The 21,576-nt window shown below is 46.4% G+C and overlaps 2 protein-coding genes across 2 annotated transcripts in view; one reads left to right on the forward strand and one right to left on the reverse strand.

Annotated features, from left to right (window-relative positions):
- Positions 1–21,576, forward strand: part of GRIP2 (glutamate receptor interacting protein 2) — a 601,447-nt gene that overhangs the window by 292,777 nt on the left and 287,094 nt on the right. The gene's annotated exons all lie outside the window — the stretch shown is intronic.
- On the reverse strand, positions 1,683–7,031 carry LOC119950341. Its single transcript, XM_038772649.1, has 3 exons — positions 6,920–7,031; positions 3,851–3,984; positions 1,683–3,567 (listed from the first exon to the last, which is right to left on the reverse strand). Exon 3 carries the CDS (start codon positions 3,478–3,480, stop codon positions 1,843–1,845), a length of 1,638 nt encoding a protein of 545 aa, XP_038628577.1. The 5' UTR covers positions 3,481–3,567; positions 3,851–3,984; positions 6,920–7,031; the 3' UTR covers positions 1,683–1,842.

Here is a 21,576-nt window from a genome sequence, read left to right on the forward strand (position 1 = left end):
AGGTTACACAGAGAGCAATAGCAAAAACAACGATACTTTTAATATTATGTGCTTACACTCTTCCCATTCTCCTACCCACTCCTCCCATAGTGACACACAGGCCACCTCCCCGGTTCCTCCCTCAATTTCAGCGAGCATCTATGCCCTAACAGCTTGGAAAATACCCTTAACCCATGTTGGCTAGGACCGGTTCCCACAATTAGGGTGGATTGACTTGGGATTTTCCATCCAAACCCAGCCTGCTACAACAATGACACTTGTCTCCCCCAATTCATTATTCATCGAAAAAAGCAAATGGGCAAACAACTGAATCACCAAAGAACCCTGAAAACAAGGAAGTGGGCATCTTCATTGGGAAAGGTTGGGTGGTGCAAGAGAAAAAATACGCACGATCTTTTCCCTGGAGGAGCACATTCTTTTGCCAGGGAGATGGAGAGTGAAATGAATTACAAGTAGGTTTAGGAACCCAGGATAAGAACATTTTCATGAATGCTGTGGTGGGTGGGGATGAGTCACTGAGTGCTTTGGAGATTATGGGCTCAGTGGGAGAGGTGAGGCAGCAGTGGGGGAAGATGAGTAGGGAGAGATTGTTCCAGAAAGCGGTCTGCCCCAGGGGGAGCCTGGAGAGCCAACTAAAGGGATTATTTGGATGACTTAGGCTGTTTGCTTTGTGGCATTTCCTTGGAAATGCTAGTGGCCATATCCATCTAGTGTTCTTGGGGCAAAGGATGGTTTCCCCTTTTAGACTCCCTTTTTGACTTCTGATACTTGGGTAAACCACCCATCATTCCCTGTCACTTGAAATCTGCTGACCAGACTGGAATGGTGCATGGAGCACAGGAAAGCTTGTCGGTGAAGAATGGAGGACCGTTCTACTAACCTGCTCCACAGAAATGGAGTCTAGCGCTCAAGTGAATTCCCAGAGCCCCCTGATCCATCACCTTTAATTTGTGGTCCCAGATCTGGGGATTGGAGAGTGCCAAAGCCCACCATCTCAGTGTTGGGCATGCCTCTCCAGATCAGAGTGATTCCCCAAAGCAGCTCAACCCAGGTGGATTATGGGGTGATCTGGAGTGTCTGTGACATCCCAGCACACTCTCCAGTCAGGTGTGGAAACTTCTGAAGGGCCCAGTATATTCCCAACAATCCCCTTTGGCACTCTCCAAATGTCTGTTCCACTGGGGAATAAGGATGGGAGGCACCGGCCTCCCAACTAACTCTTCTAACTTGTGAATGGCGACCCTCTCCATAAGGAAAGCCTGGGAGATTCACTCTTCGGGTCCCTTATCCTGGGGCTAGGAAAAATGGCTTCCTTCAGACTTTTCTTTGCTCAAATCCAGCTCTTAAAACAGTTTTGGACACCTAATAGTCAATCCTTCCCAGGAGGCCTTCCCAGACTGAGCCCCCTCCTTCCTCTCCGCCTCTTCCCCATCCCCATCCCCCCCCTTACCTCTTTCCCCTCCCCACAGCACCTGTATATATGTATATATGTTTGTACGTATTTATTACTCTATTTATTTTATTTGTACATATTTATTCTATTTATTTTATTTTGTTGATATGTTTTGTTTTGTCCTCTGTCTCCCCCTTCTAGACTGTGAGCCCACTGTTGGGTAGGGACCGACTCTATATGTTGCCAACTTGTACTTCCCAAGCACTTAGTACAGTGCTCTGCACACAGTAAGCGCTCAATAAATGCAATTGAATGAATGAATGAATGAGTCCTTTACCAATACCAGCATCATCATTATTGCTTCCACTTGTGAGATTACTAATGTCTCTAGAGGGCTTGTAGAGCAGTGGCAACGGAGCAGAACCTTTAGCAAAACCTCCACCAGCCTCCTACACGGTTGGACCGATTGCAGGTAGGTTGCAGGAGGCAAGGTTTGGATCCATTATGATCAGACTGATAGGGCCCAGCTTCCACTTACGAGCCCCAACCTTGAGGCCTAAAAAGGACCCTTCTCTCTGGACCAACAGAGCCTTGCGTGCATCAAGCTTGAGGCCCACACAGGTCAATCTCTGGATGATAATACTGGTCACCCTCTGTGTCTTCTCCTCAGAAACCCCCCAACAGAGGAGCTCTTTCTCATCTGGGGCCACCCTGGGGTAGAGGTCTTTGAAAACACCCTGCACTGCTGAATTAAAAATGGCTATGTTATGAAGAAATCCCCAAGGCAGCCTAGTCCAGCCGTATTGCTGCTTCCCCCACGAAAAAGTTATCTTAGGTTGGCTGAAGGGGTTGAACGGTCTGCTCAAAAACCAATTGTCAGTGCTCGGTCCCGGGAACCAGGGCACATTCCCTGGGACCTCATCCACCGACCCTTGATAGGTGGTTACCATTGGAATCAATCGAGCTGTCACCTCACTCAAGGCCCAGGAGTCGATCCTCGAGCTCCATGGGCCACATGACTTCTTCACTGGCCACAGTGGAGCATCAGAGGGCGACATCCCTGGCCTGAAATCACCTCGATCCTCCAGGATGTGTATGGTCATAACCTCTTCCTCACTACTCTCCACCAGAAGGGGGTACAGTTTATGCTTAGGGAAGGAACGGAAGGGGGTCACCTGCTTCTGGCCAGCCTCCAGGCTATCACGGGCCCAGGTTTCAGAGGTATCTTCCCACACAGGTGGGACAATTTCCCGCAGGATACCATTCAGTGGCTCAAAATCCCACATTGCCCCTGCCATGCCCTTAAGTGACTTAACGGTCATATACTTGGGATTCTTCCAGAGGGCGAATGCCTTGAAGTGGGAATAATGCATGACTGCCCCATCTTCTGGGATTGATTCCTCATCTGTGTCAATGTCAGAATCTTCCACCCCTGGACCACAAATGTCGTGAACATCGGTGTCCGCTCCCTGTTCCCACCATTCTTCATCTCCTTCCTCTCCACTGTCTTCACTGTCTTCCTCCATCTCCCCTTCCCCATTCATCAGGATATCTGGGAACTCATCAACAAATGATCCAGTTTCTACGATAAAGTCCCAAGGACGGGGATCCTTGGAATCTTCTCTCTGACCCAGTTGATACCACAGATCGTGAATGCTCTCAACTAGTGTCTGTAAGGCAGACCGCAATACATGTGGGTCCCGGATCTTGGGGCCATTGGGGTCCATTTTCCATCTCTTATTTACTATGTAGCCCCATCCTCTGCTGAGTCTCACCCTCTCCTTCATCCAGTTCCTATCCACTTCAGCTAAATTATAAGATGAAATGGTTTCTATCCAAAAGTCATTGCCTTCCAGTCTACGCCACAAATCATGTAGGCCCTCTGCCAAAGCCTGTATGGCGATTCCTTTAGCCTCATCCGGCTTGCTGTTCCCCTCTAGGTCACGTGCACCCTCCACCCAAATCCTGAGCACCAACCATGCCTGATCCTCCAGGGGAGCATAAGATCCTGATGGCTCCTCTGAGGTGGTGCCAGCAGTTTGCCCCACGAGGTACTCAATTTCAAATTCCGACTCCTGAAATTCCATTGCTGGCTGATGAAATCTGGTCTCGGTTCTCAGTTCCAAAGCTCACAGGGCCAGATCTGTTACTGGTCCAGCTGGTACCCTGAAACTCTGGAGACAAAAGTGAATCATGCATCCCGATACAGCTATAAGTAGACTGTGTTGATCCATGCCCAGACAGCTGGTGCGGCAGAAAGAGCAAGTACACACTTTAATATCTTTTCTTTTATAAACTTACCCTATTGTCTTTCCTCCTCCCACTCCTCCCTAGCGATACACAAGTCACCTCCCCTGTTTCTCCCCACCATGAGCTCCCCCAACAACTCCCCATTCCCCGCTGAAAATCAGCTTTTCCTCAATTCATCATTTTCGTGGTCGAAGCCAATCCTCCTACCTGAACGTGAACAGTCCCTTGGTTGGATTTGGATCAGACGCTCTGTTTTCTTAGTCCTTCTCGCTTGGGCCAGTGGTAGAAGACATTCCTCCTAGTCGCACACTTCGGCTCAGTTCCTTAGGGACCGTTATGTCCTAGAAATGAAACAATGACATAAAATGTTTTGTGTTGGGCAGGAGTATTGGTAACTTATGGTGTTAATTTACAATTATAATGATAATAATAATCATAGTGTCAAGCACGAGAACTCCTACCCCCACCGTGCTTTCCCCAGCATTATTCATTCATTCATTCATTCAATCATATTTATTGAGCGCTTACTGTGTGCAGAGCACTGTACTAAGCACTTGGGAAGTACACGTGGCAACATATAAAGACGGTTCCTACCCCACAACAGGCTCACGGTCTAGAAGGGAGAGACAGACACCATAATAAAATATGTAGACAGGTGTCAAAATCATAATAAATAGAATTACAGCTATATGCATATCATTAACAAAATAAATAGAATAGTAAATATGTACAAGTAAAATAAATAGAGTAGTAACTCTGTACAAATATATACAAGTGCTGTGGGGAGGGGAAGGAGGTAGGGCGGGGGGGATGGGGAGGAGAGGAAAAAGGGGGTTCAGTCTGGGAAGGCCTCCTGGAGGAGGTGAATTCTCAGTAGGGCTTTGAAGGGAGGATGAGAGCTAGCTTGGCGGATGTGTGGAGGGAGGGCATTCCAGGCCAGGGGAAGGACGTGGGCCGGTGTTCGACGGCGGGACAGGTGAGAACGAGGCACAGTGAGGAGGTTAGCGGCAGAGGAGCATGGCCTGAGCCCAGTAAATGATCTTACCAGCAGATTTATTGAAAGATCTGGATGGCCAGTGACTTTACCATATAATGGGGGAGGTCTAAAGCATCCAGGAGGCAGCTGGAGATCATTGAAGATGGTGTGTTGTGGGGGTGGGGAGAGGGGCTGAGTGGTAGAGGAAGGTCCTGGAAGGGTTAAGTGACCTGCTCAAAGTCACAGACCAGATAAGGGGCAGAGCCAGGATTGGAGCTCAGGTCTCCTGATTCCCAGGCCCATTAGAAGGAGTCAGCCAGTCGATCAATGTTATCTACTGATTGCTTGCTCTGTGCAGAGCACTATACACAGCACATGGGAGAGTACTAGGCATGACCCTTACCCACAGGGAGTTTGCCCTCTAGAGAGGGAGACAGAGATTAAAATAAATAATGGATATGTATGTGAGTGGGGTTAGAGGCACAGGGAGAGGAGTTAGCTTTCCAGAGCAGACAGGAGACCTTTCATTCAATGGTATTTCATTCAATCGTATTTATTGAGTGCTTACTGTGTGCAGAGCACTGTACCAAGCACTTGGGAAGTACAAGTTGTCAACATATAGAGATGGTCCCTACCCAACAGCGGGCTCACAGTCTAGAAGGGGGAGACAGACAACAAAACAAAACATATTAACAAAATAAAATAAATAGAATAAATATGTACAAATAAAATAAATGAATAGAGTAATAAATACGTACATATATATATATATATATATATATATATATATATATATATATATATATATATATACAGGTGCTGTGGGGAGGGGAAGGAGGTAAGGCAAGGGGGATGGGGAGGAGGAGGAGGAGGGGGAACTTCTCTTGGGAGAAATCTACCCCTTTCTCTAGTGTCCCCAGGAACTGAAGGAGGTGAGAGGAGGGCAAGCGCTTCCCCTTCAACCACAAAACGGTGATTCAATACCTGTTCTCCCTCCAACTGGGACTGTCAGTCCCCCATGTGGGACCTGACTATCTTGTATCTACAGCTCAGTACAGTGCTTGGCACCAAGGAGGCCCTGAACAAACACCACAATTATTAACATCTTGCATATATCCCAGAACTTGATAAATAAATCGGGACACTAAGTATGTACTTAACCACTCTCATCATCATCTTTATCATTTTCTCTTAAGAATTCCGGTCAAAAACTGCTAAAAATCTGGTCCGGTTAAAGTCTTGGGAACAATATCAAGTCACAAATTCAGGCATATCATTCAGTCACAACTTCTAGTCCAAAATTCTGGACGTCGACTCCCGGCCCACGTCCCCCCACCCCGGCCTGGAATGCCCTCTCTCCACACATCCGCCAAGCTAGCTCTCTTCCTTCAAAGCCTAGTGAGAGCTCACCTCCTCCAGGAGGCCTTCCCAGACTGAGCCCCCTTTTTCCTCTCCTCCTCCCCATCCCCCCGCCCTACCTCCTTCCCCTCTCCAGAGCACTTGTATATATGTTTGTACAGATTTATTACTCTATTTATTTTACTTGTACATATTTACTATTCTATTTATTTTGTTAATGACGGGCATCTAGCTTTACTTCTATTTATTCTGATGACTTGACACCTGTCGACATGTTTTGTTTTGTTGTCTGTCTCCCCCTTCTAGACTGTGAGCCCGTTGTTGGGTAGGGACCGTCTCTATATGTTGCCAACTTGTACTTCCCAAGCGCTTAATACAGTGTTCTGCACACAGTAAGCGCTCAATAAATATGACAATGAATGAATGAAATCGATTCCAGGCACAATCTCAATAAAAACGTTGTCTCAAATCTCAGTTAGAAAATCCAGTCATCAATTCCTCCAAAATTCTACTTCAAAAATTAGAGAAATCAATTCCAGGCAATAGCTCACTAACCACTTTGGGCTATATTTCAGTGACCACTTTCAGTCATCACTTTCTCTTACGAATTCCAGAAAAAGTCACCACAGCAACTTCAGGTCACGAATGTCCAGTATCAGTTTGTCTTAGAAATCACAGTCGAAAATCTTAGATAGAATTTCCTCTAAAAATGTTACACCTTTGTCCAAAATTTAATTCACAACCTTCAGTTGTCATCGTTTTCTCTTACACATTCCTGTCAAAAATTCTAGAAATTAATTTCATAGAAATTAATTTCAAACTTCATCATAGATTTCAGTCACAACTTCCAGGCCTACGAATTCCAGTCATGGCTTCCTATCATAAATCTAGATAGCACAATTCACTTACGGTTCTGTGTCTAAATTGCACAATTCACTTACGGTTCTGTAAGTGTCACCGATTCTAAAGGCTTCCTCCTCTCCTGAGATTCCTGAAGGGACTCCCCACAAAGACACCGGAGCAGGTTGAAGCTCTGTGAAGGAAGCAGCGCAGCGCAGCTACCGTCCAGCACCTCCTCTTAACTACAGCCGAGACCCGCCCCGTAGTTAAGAGCCAAATCCCACCCATTCACCGATCCCCTCAATCCAACGAATCCCTCTCAACTCCACCCACGAATCCTGACCAAACCAGAGCTCACAGTCCCTGAGGTGGCACGAATTCATTGAGTTCCGGTCATATGACTTTCCTCCAACCAGGCCCCTTCTCAGCTTGTTGCTGGGCCTTCCACAAAGCTGCCTTCACAGCAGAGTAAATCCTATTTCTGGAACCTTCCATAACCTGCCGGGGCCGCTGACAAGCAATGGGAAGACTTCCTATGTGCAATTTACCTGCCCAACCTGCAGACAATCAATCACTGGGGAGAAGCACCGCGGCCTAAGGGCAGGATCCCGAGCCTGGAAGTCCCAAGACCTAGGGTCTGCTGCTAGCTCTGCCATTTGCCTGCTGGGTGTCCTGGGGCAAGTTAGTCAACTTCCCTGGGCCTCAGTTTCCTCATCTGTAAAGTGGGGATTCACTACCTGTTCTCTCTCCCAGTTTGATTGTGACTCCTAATGAGGAACAGGGGTGGTGACCAACCAGATCAGCTCGTATCTACTTCAGCACTTAGAACGGCGCTTGACATGTAGTTATTGCTTACAAAATTTTGATTTACTGAGCTCTTGCTGTGTGCTAAGAGTTTGGGATAGTATACTACAACATAAATGAATTGAAGTCAGAATCTTAATGGCAACTTCAATGTCCAAATTTGTCACCACTTCCAGTCACCCTTTTCTCTTGAAAGTCCCATTCCAAAATTCTTGTAATGAATTCCAGTCCCTTTGTTCCAGATTTCAGTCACATCTTGCAGTCATCAATGTCTTTTAAAAATTCCAGTCTAGTATTCCAGAAACAAATTCTAGATAAAAATCATTCATTCTATCGTATTCATTACTGCGTACACAACACTGAACTAACACCAGGGGAAATATTATTCAATGGAGTTGGTCGACATGATTGCTGGCCTCAAGGAGCTTGCAGTCTAGACCAGGAGATGGACATTTAAGTAAATTAGATTGGAAAATGGCAGAGAATCAGGATATGGACATAAATGCTATGAAACTCAGGGTGGGATCCGGGACCCACATATACGGTGGTCCGCCTTACAGACTCTAGTCAAGAGTATTCACGATTTGTGGCATAGATTGGGTCAAAGAGAAGATTCCAAGGATCCCTGTCCTTGGGACTTTGTCATAGAAACCGGATCATTTGTCAATGAGTTCCTGTATATCCTGATGAATGGGGAAGGGGAGACAGGGTGAGCCAGTAGAGAGGGAGGAGATGGGTCATACAGTGGGCAGGGATGGCAGGGGAAATGAGAGTTTAGTCAGGGTAGATCTGGAGGAGATGTGATTTTAGTCAGGCTTTAGAAAGATATGAAGGAGATATGAAGGCGGAAGGAATTCCTGGCCAAAGAGAGGACATGAGCAAGGGGCCAGCCACGGAAGAGATGAGATTGAGGGGTGAGGAGAAAATTGGCCTTAGAGGAGCAAAGTGTCAGTCAGTCACAGTCAATCGTGTTTACTAAGCAACTTATGTGTTCAGAGCACTGTACTAAGCACTTGAGGGAGTGCAATATAACAGACATATATCCAGCCACAATGAGCTGACCATCTACAGGGAGAGACAGACATTAATATAAATAAAGAAAGATATGTACATAAGTCTTGTAGGGCTGGGAGGGGGGAATGAATGAAGGGGAGCAATTCAGGGTGATGCAGAAGGGAGTGAGAGAAGAGGAAAGGAAGGCTTAGTCAGGGAAGGCCTCCTGGAGGAGTTGTGCCTTCAACAAAGCTTTGAAGGTGGGGAGAGTAATTGTGTGTCGGATATGAGGAGGGAGGGCATTCCAGGCCAGAGGCAGGATGTGGGAGAGAGGTTGGCAGTGAGACAGATGAGATCAGGGCACAGTGAGAAGGTTAGCCTCAGAGAATTCAAGTGTGCAGGCTGGATTTTCGTGGGAGAGTAGTGAGGTGAAAGCCAATGGTGAGGAATTTTTTTTTGAAGTGGAAGTGGACAAGCAACCACTGGAGGTTCTTGAGGAGAGGGGAAACATGGCCAGAACGTTTCTGTAGAAAAATGATCCAAGTAGCAGAATGAAGTATGGATTGGAGTGGGGAGAGACAGGAGTCAGGAAGGTCAGCGAGGAGGCTGATACGGTAATCCAGGTGAGATAGGATAAATGCTTCGATTAACATGGCAGCAGTTTGTTTCAAACAGAAACTACTTACCATTGGCTCAATCAGCTCTCCCCTTTGCTACTGACTCTGCATTACATTTTCCTGTAGACTGTAAGCTCCTTATGGGCAGGAGCTTCCAAATGTTAGTACAGTGCTTTGCACACAGTAAGCACTTAATAAATACCATTGACTGATCTTTGAGACATTCCTTTGAGAGGTGAGAGAATTTGGTAGCAAGCGTTATTACTTCACTCTATAGATGGGTTCTTAGGACCCAGAGGGAGGGCCAGTGAAGGGCTCTAACCTTGTACTGGGTCATGCAACCAGGCCTTTAAATCCATCCTTGGAATCCCTCCACCATATCCACATTTCTTGGGTCTGGATATTTCATGAGAATGTCTCTTGCTCCTGGGCGTGATGACCAATGACTAGTTATCAGCAGTTTCACAGAACTGCAATACCTGATTGGGTAGGGTCTGTGCGTCCACAAGCTGATACATTTCCCTCAAGGCAAACTGGGAATTTTTCCAGGTTGTGCTGCCACTCCACCGTACTTCCCTTGAATGCAGCCTTCCTGCTCCCACTCTCCCCCACAGCTTGTGCTAAGTGAAGGACGAGGGACTTTTCAATCCCAGAGTTCAAGTGTTACAAGAAAGTCCTTGATGCTAGCAGCCAGGATGTTTCCTGTTAAGAGGAAACTCAGTTTGTAGCATTGCTTGTTTCATGGATTTCCAGGCAGTGAGTAAAAATATCAGTCCGTCAACATGTATTTATTGTCCATATAGTACATATATCAGTGCTTACAACACGCTTGGCCTATAGTAAGCACCAACACCACCCCTCGTCCCCCTCCCCCAGTCCAGGCCCCCATCCACTCACTCCCATCCAAACCCTCCCCACCCCTCGTGCTATTCCCTCCCCCAGAACTCCACCGTCCAGCCTCAACCATGTGCAAGCTGAGGAACTCCCGCTCCATCATGGGGAAGCTTCCCTTCATCCTTGACCCGTTCCTGACACAATTACTACCCTTCCTCGCCATCACTGAAACTTGACTCTTCCCAGACAACACAGTCTCCCCGGCTGCTCTCTCCAGAGGGGGATTCATCTTCTCCCACTCCCCCAGACTCACTGGGAAAGGAGGAGGTGTTGGCTACCTTCTTGCACCCCAATGCCACTTTCACACCATTCCACCTCCCCCATCCCTTTGTTTCCCTTCTATTGAATCCCATATCATCCGTCTCCACCACCCACTCCTCATTCTCTTAACAGCCATTGTAATGATAATTATAATATATGTTAAATTCTTATTTTATGCCAAGCACTGTCCTAAGTGCAGGGGTAAATAAAAAATAATCAGGTTGGACACAATCCTGACCCACATGGGGCTCACAGTTTTATTATTAAGTGCTGCCGAGTCGTTTCCGAGTCATAGTGACTCCATGAATATACTTTCTCCAGAACATCCTGTCCTCTGCCATAATCCGCCACCTTTCTAATGGTTCTTCCATTATCGTTGTTATGGTCTCTATTCATCTAGCTGATGGCCTGCCTCTTCCACGTTTTCCCTGGACTTTTCCTAGCATTAGTATCTTCTCCAGAGAATTAGTCTTCCTGATTATGTGTCCAAAATATACTACTCTAAGTCGAGTCATTTGGCCTTCCAAAGGCCACTTAAGTTTAATGTGATACAAAATCCATTTGTTTGTTTTTCGGGCAGTCCACGGTATTCTCAAAAGCCTTCTCTGACACCACATTTCAAAAGAATCGATGCTCATTCTATCCTGTTTTTTCACTGTCCAGCTTTCAGATCCATACACTGTCACTGGAAACACCACAGAGTTGACAATTTGTATTTCTGTGGCAATTGTTACGTTAGCTCACAGTCTAAGGAGATGGAAAAAAGGCATCTTCCAGATGGGAATACTGAGGCTCAGAGAACACAAGTGACTTGCCCCAGGTCACACATGCTGTATCCTCTAGGCTCCACTGAGAGAGGGTGCAACTGACAGTCAAGGGCGTAGTGGACACTTTTATCCTATAACCTCATCTGAATCTCTAATGGCTATTCATTGTCTCACCATTGCCATTTTTCCTTTGCATAACCATCGATGGTTACTGAGCATTTAAGTGTGCCTATCCTTGCAGCAATGACTCTCAAAGCTCTGTAGGGAAATATGTTCTTTTGAAGCAATTAAGCCTATGTTATTCTTGGAGACTTGCCCTTAAACAACTGCCCCATGTCTTGAAATCACTTGGCTCTGAATCCTTTCTTCTGAATAAATATGCTGCATTTAATGGCACATGCTCCAGTAATAGATCTGGGAAAGGCTTACTCTCTTTTCTTGGATGTTCCCAGAAACCCCTGAAGGCAGGAGCCTCACAAAGAAATTTCTAGAATGATGTCCAGTCTGGTCTGAAAGGAGAGTGAGACAAGTCACCTCCTGTCACTAAGCAAAAGCTACTGGCACACGACGTGATGGTTACTCTATCAAATTGAGTTAATAGAGAGTCCAGGCTAATCTGCGCCTTTGTTCCCAATCTGAGAGCTAGGATCCAAGGACCAAGGTGGGAGGGGAAAATTACCCTGCTGTATTTCTTTGGAAACCTTTAAAACTATTATGCTGTAATGATTTTGGCCCTGCAAAGCAGGTCAAATTTTCTTTTTATAAATTTCATTCTGTTCCTCTAGCCCATCTGCTCTACAGAGATTAGGATTTATATAAGGGTAGTGCTTGTGACTGTCACATGCTAATAGATGTTTAATATGCCCTCCTGTAGCCATTCCACCTGCCCAACTTTTTTCAGTTTTCCTGGTCAGAATAATTATTTTGTTACCTTTCTTAATTTGTGGGTCTGGTCTCCAGTTCATCAGTTCACTTCTTCAATACTTGTCTTTACATTTCTAGTCTCAGGCTGCTCTTAATTCAACCCATCAATTGGGGTCCAGTGGCTTGTGCAGACAAACTGCCGTGGCACAACACCTGTTTCTCTTTTGCACAAATCATTTCAGTCTTTCTCTACAACCCTACCTCATGGAAAAGTTATATGGGATTTTCTGTTAATTTACTCCTTCAGGTTCCATTTAATCATTCTTATTTTCCAAGTTTCCCCTACCTGTTAAACACCTATGGTTTTCTTACTCTTGGGCCATTTTCTAATTATCTAGGCATTTTTTTTCAAGCCAGGAACCATTTACCTCTCCTCACCAGTATTAAACAAACCTCTTAATTTTGAGGGTTGTATGAGAAACAGCATGATGTAGTTGATAGAGCACAGGCCTGGGAGTCAGAAGGTCATGGGTTCTAATCCCAACTCCACCACTTGTCTGCTGTGTGACTGTGAGCAAGTCACTAAACTTCTCTGTGCCTCAGTTACCTCATCTATAAAAAATGGGGATTAAGAGTGTGAGCCCAATGTGGGACAGGGACTGTGTCCAACCTGATTAACTTCTATCTACTCCAGTGCTTAGAACAGTGCTTGGTACATAGTAAGTGCTTAAGTAATTAATTCCTAGTGGAAGAGGTACTATGCAACTTTTTACTTCAGAAAACTGACTGCTACAAAATCTCTATAGACATTTCTTCTTCCAAATGGATATTTTGCCATATTCTTGGATTTTTCATTTATGGTCCTTATGCCAGGTTCCAGTCCATGTGACAGTGTTCATTTTGAAGCCAACTTGAATGGCCACCAATCAATGGTATTTCAAAGAATGGTATTTATTGAACATAATTTGTGCAGAACATTGTACTAAGATACTGGGACAGTACAGTATAACAATTAACTGCATTTATTGGGTGCTTACTGTGTGGAGAGTACTGAGTGCTTGGGAGAGTACAATATAAGAGAGGTGGTAGACACATTCCCTGGTCACAATGAGCTAGATCCATTTCCTGCTTCCAAAGAGCTTACAGTCCACATTCACTATTAAAATTGAGAGGAAGACTTTATCCATTGCTCAACAGTAAAGATTGAAATTAAGCTGACCCAATTCTTCCTCTCCTAGCAGGGAAAGTGAGGTAGTGTTAAGGATAGGGATACTGACAGGGGCAAAGGTATGGGTGTCAAGGCAGACTCACCCTCCTTTTATATAATGGTGCAGACCAACTCTATAGGACTCCCAGGAGTTAGTTTGAGCTTCAGTGCATGCAGGATCCCACACAAGGTACTACTAGGGCTTGTGACAGCAAACGAAGACATGCTTCTTGGCCTCACGATTTATTAGAGAAATCCAGATTGCCCTAGGGTCCAAGTCCCATCCTGGTACTGGTGCCTGGTCCCTGAGAATTTTCATTGCCATCATCTTGCTTGGTACATCTTGGACTTCTAGGTTTTCCACTCCTCTGCTGCTAATCTCCTCACCGTACCTCGTTCTCGCCTGTCCCGCCATCGACCCCCGGCCCACGTCATCCCCCGGGTCTGGAATGCCCTCCCTCTGCCCGTCCGCCAAGCTAGCTCTCTTCCTCCCTTCAAGGCCCTACTGAGAGCTCACCTCCTCCAGGAGGCCTTCCCAGACTGAGCCCCCTCCTTCCTCTCCCCCTCATCCCCCTCTCCATCCCCCGTCTTACCTCCTTCCCTTCCCCACAGCACCTGTATATATGTATATATGTTTGTACATATTTATTACTCTATTTATTTATTTTGCTTGTACATATCTATTCTATTTATTTTATTTTGTTAGTATGTTTGGTTTTGTTCTCTGTCTCCCCCTTCTAGACTGTGAGCCCACTGTTGGGTAGGGACTGTCTCTATATGTTGCCAACTTGTACTTCCCAAGCGCTTAGTACAGTGCTCTGCACACAGTAAGCGCTCAATAAATACGATTGATTGATTGATTGATTGATTGTGATAATAGCAGTAATCGAAAGAGATACATAATATGTCCTATCCCGTCTGGACTACTGCATCAGCCTTCTCTCTGATCTCCCATCCTCGTGTCTCTCCCCACTTCAATCCATACTTCATGCTGCTGCCCGAATTGTCTTTGTCCAGAAATGCTCTGGGCATGTTACTCCCCTCCTCAAAAATCTCAAGTGGCTACCAATCAATCTGCGCATCAGGCAGAAACTCCTCACCCTCAGCTTCAAGGCTCTCCATCACCTCGCCCCCTCCTACCTCACCTCCCTTCTCTCCTTCTACAGCCCACCCCGCACCCTCTGCTCCTCTGCCGCTAATCTCCTCACCGTGCCTTGTTCTCGCCTGTCCCGCCATCGACCCCCGGCCCACGTCATCCCCCGGGCCTGGAATGCCCTCCCTCTGCCCATCTGCCAAGCTAGCTCTCTTCCTCCCTTCAAGGCCCTACTGAGAGCTCACCTCCCCCAGGAGGCCTTCCCAGACTGAGCCCCTTCCTTCCTCTCCCCTTCGTCCCCCTCTCCATCCCATCTTACCTCCTTCCCTTCCCCACAGCACCTGTATATATGCTTGTACATATTTACTACTCTGTTTATTTATTTATTTATTTTACTTGTACATATCTATTCTATTTATTTTATTTTGTTAGTATGTTTGGTTTTGTTCTCTGTCTCCCCCTTCTAGACTGTGAGCCCACTGTTGGGTAGGGACTCTATATGTGTTGCCAACTTGTACTTCCCAAGTGCTTAGTACAGTGCTCTGCACACAGTATGTGCTCAATAAATATGATTGATTGATTGATTGATGTCCAGTAGTGGAAGTATGGAGGGACTGAGGCCTGGGAGGATGGGAAGAGCTTCGTAATCTAAAAGCAGTCTTATGAGGAAGGGGCTGGGGTTATCCCCATTTTGCAGGTGAGGGAACTGAGGTGTGGGAAGTATCTAATTGTTTCGCCCATCGTCACCCAGCAAGCCAGTGGCAGAGTGGGGATCAGAATGCTTCAGTTTCAAATCTACTGCTTGGCCTCATAGGCCTTGTTATTTGTTGGGGTATGGAAAGGGCGTGTGATGAATGGGAAGTAGAAACAGTGAATGGACATCATACAAATCAAGTTGATCTTCTATCTTCAGGATAAGGAAAGCTCTTGGGGTACAAATGAAGAACTATACAGGATGGGGGCAGGCCTGTCTCCTCCTATAGCCCACCCCAAATATTGTTTTTGGAGGATGGAAGGTGAGGGGGTGCTACCAACACAAGTAAAACTTGACCAGCAATAACCAAGAAAGAAGCACATCCCTCTAATTTAATGATAATGGAGGAATCTTCAAAATCCTGGTGTATTCCTTCAGGGTTCCAGAGGTGAAAATGTCTGTGAAATGTGCCCTCTTTGCTTGTAAATCCTGGGTGATATACCATGAGATCTTGTAGATCCTGGGTGATATACCATGAGATCCAGGAATTTTGCTACTTGTCATGGCTCTAGCAGCTATGGTGACCTCATTAAGGAATGGCGCGAAAGCTATGAGCTGGATGGTATACTATGGGAACAAAAGCAATCTGAGAAACCAAGTATAGTCAGAAACAAACTTTATTTACCCTTCCAACACTATGAAATGTTGCAGAGAGAACAACAGCAATAAATAGTAATAATTTTAATTTTATGTGCTTACATTCTTCTCATTCCCCTACCCACTCTTCCCCTGATGACGCAAAGGCCACTTCTCCAGTTCCTCCCTCCATTTCTTGAAGTCTCCCACCTCTCACTTCCCTCTGTCTTGAAGACCTACTTGTGCTTAACTTGTATTCCGTTTTTCCAAGTCTAGTTCAACTATCTCATTAACACCAGTGCTTTGTCCTGTGGTTGGATTCAAGGTTATATTTTGTTACAGTTCTGGCTCATGCTGGGAGCCAAGGCTGATACTCCCGGAAACAGTCGGTGACAAGTTCTTTAGGGACTGTTGAATCTTGCGACTCCCCTTCAACCAGGGTCTCCAAGTGCTGCATCATGCCTGTTCAGCATGTATTTTCCTTCCTTCATTGTCCCCCAACTGGTATTATTTATCAGAGGAAAACCATTAGGAAGGATCCTGGTTAAAGTCGATGGCCAGAAGGGATGAATTACAACCTTGTTCACTTGCACAACTGGATGGCTTGACTTGGGAGTGGCTTGTTGTGTTTCCATCAATATCCAAACTAGTACAACAGTAATACTCGCCTCCTCCTATTTGTTATATATCAAAACAGGCAAATGAGCAAACAATCCAATTACTGAAAGAACCTGAGAACAAGCAAGTTGGCATTGGTTGAGAAAGGTTGGGTGGCACAACAGAATAAGTAGGCACAATCTCTGCTCTCAAGGGGTTTACACTCTAGCCAGGGAGGTGGACATTAAAATAAATTACAGTAGGTGAAGGAATCCAATATAAGGACATTTATAAAAGTGCTGCAGGGGTAGTGTGAGTACTTCGGGGGTACAAAGGTGCAGACTCAAGTGCAGAGGTCAGGCAGTCGAGAGGGAAGATAAATTCCAGAAAGAGGTCTGCCCAAACAAAAGGGGCTATATGGATGGGGCAGGATGTTGGGATTGTAGTATCTCCATGAAAACAACCGTGGCGATAGTTGTCTAGTATTCCTGGGGGAAAAGGATGGTTTCCCCTTTTAAAGCCCCGTTCTTAATTGTGATTCTTGGGCAAAGCATAGATCATTCCCTGATCCTTGAAGTCCATTCACCACACAGGAATGGCGGAATATAGAATGGCGGACCCATATTAACCTGCTCCACAGTAATGGATTCTAAATCTCAAGAGAATACCCAGAGCCCCTCGATCCATCACATTTAATTTATGGTACCAGATCTGGGGATTGGATAGTACCAAAGCCCACCATATCAGCTTTGGGGATGCCTCTTCAGACCAGAGTGATTCCCTGGAGCAGCTTGGCCCAGGTGGATTATAGGGTGACGTGGGGTGTCTACACAGTCACATCACACTCTCCAGTCAGGTGTTTAAGCTTCTGAAAGGCCCTGTATATTCCCAATAATCCCCTTTGGCATTCTCAAACTGTCCATTCTATCGGGGAATAAGGATGGGAGGCCTCTCCCTGCCCCATTCCTCTCCATAAAGGATGCCTGGAAGACTCACTTTTGGGGTCCACTACACCGGGGCCTTTAAAAGGGCTTCCATCAGACTCTTCTCTGCTAGACTCCATTTCTCCTATTAGTAAACCCTTTACTAATGACACTATTATTGTTATAACAATCCATCCTGTGAAACTTCTGTGTTTTAACCAATTTCTATAAAAGGCTTGTAAGGCAGCGGCATGGGGATAGAACTCTTATAACCGCTACCAGTCCTTTAAAGGGTTGAACCGATTCCAGGTGGATTGCAAGGCTTCAATTTGTTAAACACTGATAGGGCCCAGCCTCCATCCACAAGGCCCAACCTTGATTCCTAAAAAGGACACTTCTCTTTGAACCAACTGAACTTTATGGCCATCAAGCTTGAGGCCCGCATCTTTCAATCTCTGGATAATGAGCCTGGTTGCCTTTTGGGTCTCCTCCTTAGAAACCCCCCAGCAGAGGAGCTCATTCTTATCTTGGGCCACCGTGGGGTAGAGCTCTGCTAAAACGTCCCGCACGGCTTGATGAAAAATGGCCACATTGTTAAGAAATCCCTGAGGCAGCCTAGTCCAGCAGTATTGCTGCTTCCCCCAAGTAAAAGCTGTCTTAAGCTGGCTCATGGGGTCGAGCGGTATGCTCAAAAACCAATTGTTAATGTTCAGTACTGAGAACCAGGTCGCATTCCCTGGGATCTTATCCACTAAATCTTGATAGGTGGTTACCATGGGAGTCAATGGAGATGTCACTCTGTTCAAAGCCCTATAATCAATATGGAAGCTCCACGTGCCACTGGGCTTCTTTACTGGCCACACTGGAGCATTGGAGGGTGAAATATTTGGCTTTATGTAGCCACGATTCTCCAAGATATGTATCATCTTAACCACTTCCTCAATACTCCCCAAAGGAAGGGGGTACTGTTTGAGTTTAGGGGGAAACACCCCTTCTATAATGATGGGGGTCACCTGCAACTGGCCAGCATCGAGGTTATCACGGGCCCAGGCTTCGGAGGTGTCTTCCCACCCTGGTGGGACAATTCCCTCGGTGATACCCTTCAGTGGCTCAAAATTCAACATTCCCTCTGCCGCACCCTCCTGCGACTTAATAGCCATGTATTTGGAAATTTTCAGCAGGGAGCAAGGCTTTAAAGGGGAATCATTTGAGGCTGGCCTACTTCCTAGGCTTGGTCTCTCTGCTGTGTCGATGGCAAGTTGTTGCACCTCTGGGTCACAAATCCTGTGAGCACTGGTGTCCACTTTCTGCTCCCTCGTAACTCTATCTCCCCCACCTCTGTTTGCTCTTACCCTCTCTCCTGTCCATTTCACTGGGTCAGCTCTACCCACATTGTTAAATAATCTCATTTCTACTACAGAATTCCAAGGATTTTGCTCATTTTCAACCACTCTATGCCACCAATCCTGAGTGTCCACTTTTAAAGCTTGAAAGGGAGCTAGTTCCATCCATAGGCCTCTAATCCTGTTGGAATTGCTCCCCACTCTCCACTCTGTAGTTTCTCCTTCTTCCCTGACTCTGATGGCTCCCATCCTCTTCCCTTTCCATTTCATTAGGTCACGTGGGACCACATTGGAAAATGATCCATTTTCTACTACAATGTCCCCAGGTCTTGGCTCCTTAGATTTCTCCTTTTCATCCAGTCTATTCCACAAATCTTGAATGCTCTCTACTAAAGACTGTAAGGCAGATTGCAGTAGGTATGGGTCCCGAATCCTGGGACCATTGGGGTCCACTATCCACTCCTTAGTTACTATATATCCCCACCCTTTGCTGGTTCCAACCCTCTCCCCTGTCAAATTCATATCCTCTTCGGACAAATTGTGAGACGTTAGGGTTTCTACCAAAAAGTCCTTGCCATCCAGTTTACGCCACAAATCATGTAGGCCCTCGGCCAAAGCCTGCATGGTAATTGCTTTAGCCTTATCCTGCTTGCTGTTACCCTCTGGATTGGGGGAACCCCTCACCCAAATCTTAAAAACCACCCATGTCTTAGCCTTTGGGGGAGTATATGGTCTTGAGGGCCGCAATGAAAACCTGCCAGAAGTTTGCCCCACGCGGTACTCGATTTCAATCTCCCGCTCCTGAGATTCCATTGCTGGCTGATGAAATCCGGTCTTGGTCCTCAGTTCTGAAGCTTGCAGTACCAGATCTGGGCCAGCCAGGACCCTGAAACTATGGAGACAAAAGTAGCTCAAGCATCCCGATACAGCTACAAGTAGATTTTGTTGACCCATTCCCATCCCGCAAATGTTGTAGAAAGAACAGCTACACATTTCAATACCTTTACTTTTATCACTTTACCCCATTCTCTTTCCCCCTCCCACATACAGGCCACCTCCCTGTTCTTCCCCACCATATCCTCAATCTCCCCATATCCTCTCCATAGTTCCCGCTGGATATCTACTTTGCCTAACTTTAAGTTGTCCTTGTCAAAGCCAGACCTACTACCTGAATGTGAGCAGTCCCTTGGTTTGTATCTGGATTTGAGGCTCTATTTTCTTAGTCTTTTTGGCTGGGGCCAGTGGCTGAAGAAATTTCTGTCAGTAGCACTCTGTGACTCAGTTTCTAAGGGGCTGTTATGTCCTGAAATTTAAACAAAAAAAGAAAAGTTTGGGGTTGGAGAGGAGCACTGTGAACATTGGGTTCACTATTATAATCATAATAATGGTATTTGTTATGGGTTTAGGATGCTAAGCACTGGGATAGATTCAAGATTACAGAGTTTTACACAATCTTTGTCCCACATGGGGCTCACAGTCTAAGTACAAGCAATATGGAGTTTAATCACACAATTCACTTACAGTCTTGCGGAATTCATAAATTCGAATCAACGATATCACATACAAATTCTAATGGCTTCCTCAGCTAGACTTACTCACTCCCCTTTCCCTTCGCCACTCTCACACCACTAACCCACAGCCCTGGATCACTGCCACTGTCCTCCTCCTTCGCTCTTATGCTCGAGCTACCGAACGCTGCTGGCAAAAGTCTAAACACCATGCCAACCTCGTTCACTTCAAGTTTATCCTTTCCTGCCTTAAAACTATTTCTCCTCCCTTATTGACACCCATGCACATCATCCCCGTCAGCTCTTCCGTACATTCAACTCCCTTCTCAGGCCCCCGGTTCCTCCCCCTCCTCCTTCCCTCGCCCCCAGCCATCTGGCCTCCTACTTCATTAATAAAATTAAATCCATCAGGTCTGACCTCCCCAAAGTCACTCCCCCCCCCCCTTCTCCAACCCCCCGGCTCTCAACACTCTCTGCTACTCTCCCATCCTTCCCAGCAGTATCCTCAGAGGAGCTCTCCTCCCTCCTCTCAAGTGCTACTCCGGCCACCTGTGCTTCTGACCCCATTCCCTCTCATCTCATGAAATCTTTCGCTCTGTCCCTTCTCCCCTCCTTAACTTCCATCTTCAACCGCTCACTCTCCACTGGTTCCTTCCCCTCTGCCTTCAAACATGCCCATGTCTCTCCCATCCTAAAAAAACCCTCTCTTGACCCCACCTCACCTTCTAGTTATCGCCCCATCTCCCTCCTACCATTCCTTTCCAAACTCCTTGAACGACTTGTCTACACACGCTGCCTCGAATTCCTCAATAACTCTGTCCTCGACCCCCTTCAGTCTGGCTTCCATCCCCTACATTCCATGGAAGCTGCCCTCTCAAAGGTCACCAATGACCTCCTGCTTGCCAAATCCAATGGTTCATACTATATCCTAATCCTCCTCGACCTCTTCGTTGCCTTCGACACTGTGGACCACCCCCTTCTCCTCAACACGCTATCCAACCTTGGCTTGACAGACTCTGTCCTCTCCTGGTTCTCCTCTTATCTCTCCGGTCGTTCATTCTCAGTCTCTTTTGCAGGCTCCTCCTCCCCCTCCCATCCCCTTACTGTGGGGGTTCCTCAAGGTTCAGTTATTGGTCCCCTTCTGTTCTCGATCTACACTCACTCCCTTGGTGACCTCATTCGCTCCCACGGCTTCAACTATCATCTCTACGCTGATGACCTGATGACAACCAAATCTACATCTCTGCCCCTGCTCTCTCCACCTCCCTCCAGGCTCGCATTTCCTCCTGCCTTCAGGACATCTCCATCTGGATGTCTGCCCACCACCTAAAACTCAACATGTCCAAGACTGAACTCCTTGTCTTCCCTCCCAAACCCTGCCCTCTCCCTGACTTTCCCATCACTGATGACAGCACTAACATCCTTCCCGTCTCACAGGCCCACAACCTTGGTGTCATCCTCAACTCCGCTCTCTTGTTCACCCATCACATCCAAGCCGTCATCAAAACCTGCCGGTCTCAGCTCCCGAACATTGCCAAGATCTGCCCTTTCCTCTAC

This window comes from Tachyglossus aculeatus, chromosome X1 (assembly GCF_015852505.1).
Source record: "Tachyglossus aculeatus isolate mTacAcu1 chromosome X1, mTacAcu1.pri, whole genome shotgun sequence".
Lineage (NCBI taxonomy): Eukaryota > Metazoa > Chordata > Mammalia > Monotremata > Tachyglossidae > Tachyglossus > Tachyglossus aculeatus.